The sequence below is a fragment of the Callospermophilus lateralis genome, chromosome 1 (genome assembly GCF_048772815.1).
Source record: "Callospermophilus lateralis isolate mCalLat2 chromosome 1, mCalLat2.hap1, whole genome shotgun sequence".
NCBI lineage: Eukaryota > Metazoa > Chordata > Mammalia > Rodentia > Sciuridae > Callospermophilus > Callospermophilus lateralis.
Window position 1 is genome coordinate 218,803,760 of NC_135305.1, and position 11,122 is coordinate 218,814,881.

At 41.9% G+C, this 11,122-nt stretch overlaps 1 protein-coding gene across 1 annotated transcript; it reads left to right on the forward strand.

Moving 5' to 3' along the window:
• Positions 1-1,023, forward strand: LOC143401296 (olfactory receptor 7G3-like). Its single transcript, XM_076858563.2, has one exon. The coding sequence runs from the start codon at positions 1-3 to the stop codon at positions 1,021-1,023; it is 1,023 nt and encodes a 340-aa protein (XP_076714678.2).
• The last annotated feature ends 10,099 nt before the right edge of the window (positions 1,024-11,122 follow it).

The window sequence follows — 11,122 nt, forward strand, 5'->3', positions numbered from 1 at the left end:
ATGGGCCAAAGTCCTCTGTCCCACATTCATCTCTGTGTGTTCCATCGTCACCTTGTCCCTGTCCTCCAGCAGGGTCTTCAACAACATGGAGCCAGAAAATCTAGCACGGTTGCAGAATTCCTCCTCCTGGGACTCTCAGAGGACCCAGAGCTGCAGCCCGTCCTCTTTGGCCTGCTGCTGACCATGTACCTGGTCACAGTGCTTGGGAACCTGCTCATCATCCTGGCCGTCAGCTCTGACTCCCACCTCCACACCCCCATGTACTTCTTCCTCTCCAACCTGTCCTTGGCTGACATCTGTAGCACCTGCACTGTGGTCCCTAAGATGCTGCTGAACATCCAGACAGAAAGCAAAGCTATCTCCTATGCAGGCTGCCTCACTCAGCTGTGCTTTTTTGTGGTTTTTATAGGTATGGACAATTTACTGTTGGCTGTGATGGCCTATGATTGCTATGTGGCTATCTGCCACCCCTTGTATTACACGGTCATCATGAACCCCCGCCTCTGTGCCCTGCTAGTTCTAATCTGTCTGCTCATCAGCACTGTGGATGCCCTGGTGCATGCTCTGATGTTGCTGCGTCTGTCTTTCTGCACACACCTGGAGATCCCCCACTTCTTCTGTGAACTGACTCAGATCCTTAAGCTGGCCTGTTGTGATCCTCTCATCAGTAACATTGCTGTATATTTAGCAACCATCCTCTTGGGTATTGGTCCTATGTGTGGCATAATTTTCTCATATGCTCAAATTGTCTTCTCCATCCTGAGAATCCCATTAACTGGTGGAAAGTATAAAGCTTTTTCAACTTGTGAGACTCACCTGTCTGTGGTTTCCCTGTTCTATGGGGCTTCTATTTGGGTTTTCCTGAGTTCTGCTGTTACTGATTCTCCCAGAATGAGTGCCATGGCCTCGGTGATGTACACTGTGGTCACTTCCATGCTGAACCCCTTCATTTACAGCCTGAGGAACAAGGACATGAAGGGCGCCTTGAGAAAACTCACCTTGGGGAACTTTTCTTTTTTCTGATATCTCAAGTATCCTGGTGTGGGCTTCTAGAGTTAGGCAAAGAGATTAAATATTGGGCATATGTTATGATTTGGATATGAGATGTCCCTGTAAAAGCTCAACTAGCAATGCAGGAATCTTAGAGGTGATATGATTAGACTATGAGATGGTAACCTTATAGGTGAATTAAATCAATAATAATTTTAATGTATTATTGGTTAGTAATTATCTGCAGGTAGGATATGGCTAGATGAAGTTCATCACCCTGCACCATGTCCTTGAAGGATATAATTTGTCTCTGGTGTCTCTCTCCTTCTCCATCCTGGCTCCCTTCAGTCAACCATCAGCCAAAAAAGCTTTCTCTGCCAAGCCCTTCTTTCATATTGTTGTGACTTACCTCATGTCCACAGCTATGAATGTGGACAACCATGGATTGCACCTCGGAAACCTTGAGGCCAAACTATACTGTTTCTCCCCTATGTGGTTCTTTTCAGTCATTTTGGTCACTGCAATGAGGAGCTGATTAAAAAAATATGCTTGAGTCTGACTTAATCCTGTTTTCCTAGCCAATGGTTAATTGTGGACTTTCAAGAAAATAGCTTTGTAAGAAATCCTGTTTTCCCATGTTTTATTCCATATCACAGACCCACTAACTTGTCTTTCTGAGTTCAGTTTCCACACTTGTGAAAGGGTCAGACAAGCATCACACATTGGTACTTACTTAGGGACTGTATCTATCTTATACGTATGTGTGAGATACCTTAATGTATGATACTGTTATGGGCAGGCTATATGGGCAATGACCAAACAGACTCTGTTTTACCCTGAGACTCCACATCATGTAAGAAATGCTTCTCCCATGGGAACACCCTGCCTCTGTACCCATAGACAATTGCATAGCATCGCATGTTTGGCAGCACAAAATGGCGATTCTGATACCATGTAAAATTATTCTCTTTTTGGTTCCCATTTTTCTTGGACAATGTACCCTGTCAGGGGTTGATTGTCTAGACATTAATAGCAATTATTTTACTTGTACTCAACTAGGGTCATTTTGACATACTTCCCCTTCTCCTTATGATTTTAGATCTCATGACATTTGTTTATGGTTTAGAATTATATCAACAGCCACTTATGATTAATATGGTTTTGGACCACAAGATGTGCTCTCAGACCCTGGGAGGGGCTCAAAGGGTGTAGACTTGTCGCCTGCTCCTTGGTCCACAAGCTGGTGGATCCTGACCGCCAGCTGGTGAATAAAGTTTCTGTCTCCTTCTTTAAGATCAACTTGGTGATTTATTGCAATCTCACCATAAAAATATGTAAACAAAACTCAAATTGCATTAAGTAAGTAGAATTAAACCAGTACTTACTGGTGCACAGTGCTGTGTTAGTAAAACGATAATAGATGTTTTCTTGCTTCAACATCCATTGTTCATATGATTTTATCGGGAAGTGTGGTTCTGGGGATTGAACACAGGCCCTGCACATGTAAGACACGCCCTCTTCCACTGAACTACTAATCCTCACTAAATCACTCCTCACTTCATCCCTTTCCCTTTCAGTTATCATCAGTTTCCTTTTGATTTTATCCTCCTTTCTGCCAGAATTTATAAAAAAAAATTTTTTTTTTAAAAGAAATCCATTTTGTTTTCTTATGTAATTTATGTATGATATAGAAATGCATTTCTCAATATCCAAACACAAGGAAGGCTGCTGTTCTTGCTTCTGTGTTTTATTTTCCCCTTTCTGCATTGTGGTCAAAGAATGTACTGACCATAAATTTTAAAACTTTTTGTATTTAAAAATTCGCCTATAGCTGTGCTCTCCCATTTTGACTCATCATTCATTAGCTATTAAAAGCTTAAAATATCCCTTGTCAGCCTCAGAGAGCAGGTGCATTATTAAGGCCAGGATGCACTTACCATGGCTTTCCAAGGACAAATAACACAAAAGATAAAAATTGTTAAGGAGACAGGGAAATGACAAATTCCCAGGGCCTTCAACATGCTCCTTGCCCTGGGTTCTCTCCTATTTCCCCCCTGTTCTTCCTTAACAGCTGCAGCAGATCCTCCTCATCCCAAGGTATTTGCATGTTGTCCAGTGTGGCTGGCTGACCAGTCCTGCCTCAAAGTTGAAGTCCCCACAGAGGGGAAAACACACCTTTGAAATGCACCTTATGCCAACGGACATGTCTAAACCATAGTGCACCTTGCCAACACCCCTTTCACATGAGTAAAACTAGCTTTTTTTTTGGGGGGGGGGGAAGGAATCCTGACCCTGATGCTGTGTCTCTCTTCTCAAATAGCAACCCTGATAAAATCCTTGCCTGCATGTCTGCTTGCATGGTTTGCTTTCATTTCTACCACCACAAAATCAAAACCCCCCACCTAGCATCACATAGTGGAGACCACATTAGTCGAAGGATCCTGAGAATGACCAGACCACCATAATCCACCTTGGTATCCCTAGACTGATGGCCATCCTAGGAACTTTCCCACACCCACCCTTGTGAGAAATAGAAAGTGCTGTGATCCATTTTCAAAACACCATAGTTACCTCTAAATTTGAAATTACCGGGAATATTAAAAAACGAAAAAACCAAAACCGAAAAACCAGGCTGAGCAGAAATAGAACAGAGTGGTTACCGGCAGATAATACCGGAATGTGGCAAATTCAGAGGCCACACAAACAGGGGGAAAGGGACCAGCCTGACCAACAGAACTCAGTTGCGTGGTACCAAGATGTACTCACCCTAAAAAAGGTCTTCCTGCCACAAGAGAATGAAGAGACGTGGGGACAACAAAAGTTTCATTTCTTAAAATAGCCCAATAGGAGACAGCAAAACCCAGGGTTTGACTCTGTGATTTGAATACAAACCTTGCTGCTCCACCAGGGGCAACTTATTTTTTTTAAATAGCATGTCATTTTTCTTTTTTTCCTTTGTATTTTATTCTATTTTTTATTCTAATTTGTTATATATGACAGCTGAATGGATTACGGTTCATAATACACATATGGAGCGCAATTTTTCATGTCTCTGGTTGTACACAAAGTAGAGTCACACCATTCGTGTCTTCAAACATGAACTTAGGGTAGTGATGTCCATCTCACTCCACCATCTTTCCTATCCCCATGCCCTCTCCCTCCCCCTCCCACCCCTTTGCCCTATCTAAAGTTCATCTAATGCTTCCTTGCTCCCCCTCCCAACCCCACTATGAATCAGCCTCCTTATATCAGAGAAAGCATTTGACATTTGGTTTTTTGGGGATTGGCTAATTTCACTTAGCATTCTATTCTCCAACTCCATCCATTTACCTGCAAATGCCATGATTTTATTCTCTTTCATTGCTCTGTAATATTCCATTGTGTATATATACCACATTTTTTTATCCATTCATCCCCAGAAGGACATCTGGGTTGGCGCCACAATTTAGCTATTGTGAATTGTGCTGCTATAAACATTGATATGGCTATGTTCCTGAAATATGCTGTTTTTAAGTCCTTTGTGTATAAACGAAGGAGTGGGATAGCTGGGGCAAATTCCAAGTTTTTCTGAGGAATCTCCATACTGCTTTTCAGATAGTTGCACCAATTGGCAGTCCCACCAGCAATGTATGAGTGTGCCTTTTTCCCCCATCCTTGCCAACACTTATTGTTGTATTTGTTCTTGCTAGCTGCCATTCTGACTGAAGACATGTAATTTTTCTTCTTTTGTCTTCTCCTTCTTCCCTTCACTAACTGTGGGGAAAATAAGATTCACATTATTCCTGTCCAAAGCACAATTATCTGTTCTTCCAATTACAGACCACCCCCACAAAGAAATCATGGACCTGGAAGTGGGAGAAGAGCTCTCTTCAGGTTAAAGTTGGACATGATGATACCCACTGACAATATCTGGAGAGGGGGACCCCTGCATCCCTTCTAAAGCCCTCTGTCACCAGCTCAAGGCCCCAGTATCTGGAAATTAGGGTCACATATCTTGAACTGCAAGGTGTTCTTTTGCCTATACAGACCTGATTGAAGACCTTACCCCATTTTCTCCTATTGGTTATCTTAAGATACCTGATTAGAATATTTTCCAACCGCCCCACCCCCATTGGTTACTTTAGAAAACCTAATTAGAATACTATCTACTTTATTCCCATTGGCCATTTAACAATTTGAACAGGTGGCAAGAATTGTCATGGTGATAAGTCTTCAGTGCCTGGAGTTGTCATGGTAATGGAACTTACTGTAAATAGGGATGGGACTGATCTCTTTGTCTTGTCCTGCAGCAGTTTCTTGTTAATACCCTGTCTCCATCACTTTAGTGTCCCTGAACTTCTACCTAATAGGACCGAGCTTTCCATGTTACCTGGAGTGTACATCTGCTTTCCTAAATGAACCTCCATGTCTCTGACTGACATGGGCTAAAATTCTTTTCCATCATGTGTGTCAAGGACCCCACTATCTTGAGTCCAGGCCTCCTCTCCAGTGACCCAGATTCTGGGTCTCCAGTTATTGCAATTCCTTAAAAGAAGCAGAATAAATTCCTTTTATTTGAAACTGATTATGGATTTCTTTAGGCTTGCAGACACCAAGAACTACTTAGAAGCAATTTTACGTCCATTGCCATGTGGGAAGGACTTGCAAATGTCCGTGTTCTCAACTACTGGCTCTCAATGTGGAGTTCCTGGACCATTAGAATCAGCAGCACCTGGAAATTTGACAGAAGGAAAATTGTAGGATCCCTCTGAAGATCTAGACATTGCCAAATTCTCCAATAGACCTTAAATATGTGTGTTTAACAAGCCCTTTTGGGATTAAGATGCACAGCAGTTTTGGGACCAGAGAGGAATAATAATTTTCTTCTTTCTAGAGAATACTCACCTCATCATTCTTGGTCTCTTTTTGTCCCCTGTGTGTCGTTCAGGAAGGCTGGGTGTTGAGGATTTTGTGCTGTTTTTTTTGTTTTGTTTTGTTTTGTTTTTTAATCTCTGACCCTTGGGGGCTCATTAGAACGGTTCCTGTCCCTTTATTTGTAAAATCATTCATCAGACATTAAGAGGATCAGCCAGTACTTTCATGCTTCTGTGTGTCATCAAAGATCAGTCTTCCAAGTTCTGGAGTGGAGAGGGGACCCAGGCGGTGAGTGTGTAAGCCCTGCCCCTGCGTGCACTCCTCCTGGAGACACCTCAGCCCCTGATTCTGAGCAGGACATGGAGGTGATTCTAACCAAGAACAGGCAGAGGAAAGGTGTACATCTCCCTAAATGTGCTAAATGTTCCCTGATCTGCAGCTTCCTGACTGAGGGAGAGAGAGGAGACAGGGGTGAGCGTGGAACTGTACCTGAGAAGGGCTCTCTCCTGCATGCAGAGGGAGACATGAGGGGTGGGTGGTTTCTCAAAGCTCCATCTAGCAGAGGAGCATCAACGAAGCTACTCAGAAAGTATTCCTTCAATGCTTTTTATTAATTAATTTTTAATTTGTGGCAAATAGACATAACAAATTTTACTATTACAACCAGTTTTAAGTTAATAATTATAAGGCCTGAGTCATGTTCGTGATGTTTTGCAAACATCACCAACGTCCATCCTCAAGACACTTTTCATCCTGCAAAACCCAATCTCTGGACCATCCACACTAACTCCTCCCTCTCTGCCCCCAGCCCTCACAGCCCCGCTCCTGTCCCCCTCGCTGTGAATGTCAGTACTGGTGCCCCATGGAAGTGCAGGCCAGCCTCTGCCTTTCTGTGGCTGCTCACATCACCGAGCACGGGGTCCTCCAGGTTCAGCCTGTTGTGGGAAACGTCCTTCTGGTGAGGGCAGTGGCTACTCTGCTCTACCCACATGCCATGTTGGTTGCCTTCACTCCTCTGTACCTGGACGCTAGCGTTTCTCCCACTTGCTGGTCCTGTGAATAATGCTGATGATGTGGATCACCTTGGAAATCAAAGGCTCCCAATTGATTTAGCTCCTCAACTTCTTCACACTGAGAATGGAGGCTGAGCAGTGTGTCTGGCCCTGACCAGCGCAGGAAGCCCAGTCTGTGCTGGTTTCTGATGAATGCAGCCTGCCACAGTCTACATATGCATAGACTGCCTTTTATCCCATTGTCAGCTCTGTCTTATAAAAGCTTTCTCAGCCCCTGATTCCTGAAAGATGGAGATTTAAGACAGAAAATAGCTCTCCTCTCTCTTCCTCAAAGCTACCAATAAACCAAACCCGTTTCCCTCCTCTGCCTCCTTCCCCAGCTCTAGTGAGCTCCCTAGTAGGGAAGTCATTTTTCCTGGTTCACTACAGTAAATGTGGGGTACACATCTCTCTAATACCCTGCTTCCAGTGTTTTTAGATAAGCAAACCCATAACTGTAATTACAGGATTGTGTGGTAACACTCTTTTATCATGATTTATTTTTCAATGAGGTCTTTCAAAGGTGCCCAGCTGACCATGATCTCCTGGACTCTAGAAATATTTCTCTGCCTTGGCTTCATGAGTAGCTGAGATAAATGCCACCGAGCCCCTATTTATTAATTTTATTTTTAATTTTCTGAGAAAACCTTTAACATTTTAAAAGAAAGTGTAGAAATCCTTTCTCATTGAACTTTTTATTTTTACAAATATATAAGCACCATTTTTGTTTCAAGAGCCCTAAGTGATGTCCATGAAGCTCCTGTATCAGTGTATCCAGGGGAAAGGGAAGGTTCTAAACAGAGCTGAAACTTTTCTCTCCCATGTTATACCAAGACAGCTTCTTCTTCTTATAGCAACTGTGCCATTGTTAATAAAGTAGCAATAGCAATAAATAATGCTAACATTTCCAGACTTCTCACAATATCCCTATCACTATGGACCATTCTTCATTAATGTCTGCAAAACTCAGTCCCTTGAATGACACAGCTGGACTTGGCTCCATTTCATTTCTGTCCTGTGTAGAGTAATATCCTTCTTCCCTCAGTTCATAATGCATCCTGTGGTCTGTGATCCTTTCAAGGGGCGCGGGTACAGGCAGAGAGAAAAACCTGCTTGACAGTCTCCCTGGTTCTCTCAGGACTCCTGCAGGCCCCTCCGCCACTTCCCTTGGGAATGCGCATCCTCCCACGTGCACATCCTCAGATAAATACTTAAATTTAAAAATTCATCTAAAAATCTAAACAATTGGTGCATATTGTTTACACAGAATGGTGGGCTCATTGTGGTGTACTCATGCTTGCGTGAAGACACAATTTGATCAATTTCATTCCCCAATGCTATCCCCCACCTCCCATGGGTTTCTCCCAAATCCCCTTCCTCTACTCTTCTTGTTTCCCTTCCAATTTGTTTTCCCCTTTGAGCTTCCACATAGGAGATAATATATGTAATAATTTGTTCTCTGAGTCTCACTCAATTTACTCAATATCAGGCTGTCCAATTCTATCATGTGGTACCACAACGTACCACCTTTTCTTTATCCCTGAATCTGTAGATGAACACTTGGGCGGTTGCCCTAATTGACTAATGTGAATCGTGCAGCAATAAACATGGCTAATCATGTGTCTCTAAACCATGCTGACTTTAGCCCTTTTTGACCAGTACCAAGGAGTGCTGGATTATATGGTAGATGCATTTTTAGCTTTTTCAGGAAAACCTCTTTTATTGCCATAGGGGCTGGACTAATTTAGCTTCCCACCACCAGTGTATAATAGGTCATTCATGCCCATTACCTTAGCTAGCACTTTTTGTTATTTTTTTAATTCTTTGTGCTTGCATTTTGGCTATAAAACCAGATATACAGCAAATATTAGGAGAAAAAAAAAGGAGAGACACTTTCACATCTAGGTGTATGCAAAGTCTTCCTAAATGACCCCATAGCTCAGGAAATAAGGAAGGAATTAATAAACAGGATGACATTGAATCAAAAAGTTTCTGTACGGCAAGGATAAAACACAATAATGAGGAAACTGTCAGACTGGGAGAAAGTTGTGGCCAGCTCCTATTCTGAAAGAGGGCTGTGATCCAGATGTACTAAAATCTCAAAACACAAACCACTCAAATTAAAAAAAAAAAATAACCCAACCAATAAATGGTCGAATAGCGTGAACACAGACTTCTCAAAATGAGAAGTACAAATGGCCGAATGCTACAAGAGAAAATGTTCAGCATATTTAACCACCAGGAAAACACACATCAAAACTACACTGAGATTTGAACCTACTCCACTTAGAAGGAGAAGCAAGAAACTTTTGATACATAATAATTACACATATTTATAAAGAGCAGTATGAAAATTCAGTATATGTGTCAATGTACAGTGATCAGATGAGGGTGATTAGTATTTCCATAAGAATGTTTATCATTGCTTAGGTTTGGGAACTTTTGCAATACATTTTTTAGGTTCTTTATAAAATATATAACACAGGTTGTAAACTGTAGCCAGGCTACCTTGCTGTAGCACCCTAGAACACATTCCTGCTCTTGACTCTACAGTGGTTCATGTTCCCCAGCCTCCCTTGTCACCCTTCTTCCTCCCATCCCTAGATCCAGTGACCACTGCTCTGCTGTCTACTTCTATGAAATCAAGTTTTTTAGCCTCTAAATATGAAAGGGAACATACAGTATTATTGTCTTTTTGGCCTGGCTCATTTCACTTTCTGTCATATCCATCAATGTGGATGAAACCAGAAGCATGTCATTTGGCCAGGACACACTTTAGTCAGTCACATATCTGCACATCAGCTCTTAGCACTGTTCACACTGGCAGATTTCCTGACTCAGCTAGGATAGGGAGTGTCCATTTCACAAGGTGAAGATTGCTAAGAGGACATCAGCCCACACAGGATTCTCACAAGGGCCAGGTACAGAGGGAGCCTGCGTGTCTTAGAGGTGTGCTGGGTGGAATGCCGTGGACACGTGACACAAGGCAGCGTTGGTCTTCACCTGCATCTTGGAGTTCTCTGCAAAACTCACACAGGTGAGTGCCCTCTGGAGAGCTCTAAGTGTGAGGGATAATTACAAAATCATTGCCCTACGGGCACAGTCTGGAAACTTCTGCTCAGAAAAAAAAACAGTGAAAATATCCGTGTCGGAAATGTTCTTTCCAGACATGATCCACTCATCAGACTCCAAGCTTCCTAGAAGGCCAAGCAATGAAAGAAACTGCAATCACAAATAAATAATTTTTAAAAGTGGATAAATGAACCAGACTTTCAAAACACCAGTCTACTTTTCTTTTCAGGACCAGATAGTCATTTTCTTTATGGTTGCGATAGTTGTAAAAAAAAAAAAAAAGACGCAATGTTGAGATTCATTCAGTGCTTTTAGAGATGTTCCTCACTCCAGGACCAAGTCACAGATCATCATCACACACAGACGCACAGACACACACACACACACACACACACACACACACACACACACAAAGTCAATGCTAGAATTCTAGTAGAAAAAAGGAATTCTTGGGACTGGGATTGTGGCTCACAGGTAGAGCGCTCGCCTAACATGCGTGAAGCACTGGGTTCAATCCTCAGCACCACATAAATATAAAATAAAGCTATTGGGTCCACCTATAACTAAAACATAAATACTAAAAGAAAAGAAAAAGGAATTCTTTAAATTAAATAAGTCACAATGGAACGCTTGAGATGATTGAACAATATAATATCTTTAAAGGATTGATTGGATTGCCTCGTTTCTCACAAGGAGGAAGGAAAAAAAAACATGTCATAGCAATTTTGAACAATAATCAATTTGGCAAGGATGGGCAGAGACAGAGAGAATGACATTAATGACAGACTTAAAATTCTTTAGGAAAAGATGCCATCAAATCAGGATTGAAACTGTATTAATAATTGAAGACCATTTAATACTAGGCTAAGTCAGAGCATTTAGGAGTGATAATTCCTAATAAATGAAATGGCATATATTTTTATTTTTGTATTGTAACATTAAAAAACACAGTCATTTTATTTTTTAAATCAGAAAATATAAATTCTAGAATGAATGGGTGAAGAAAGGAATAAAGAGTAGAAGCTGAAGAGAGGAAATGTTTAAATAGGACCCACAATTTTAAGTCACTACCAAAGACTTCTTTCCACCAAGTGATAACTGGGTGTGTTCCATTGCTGACCACGTCTCTATCATCCAACAGATCTCTCAACCAC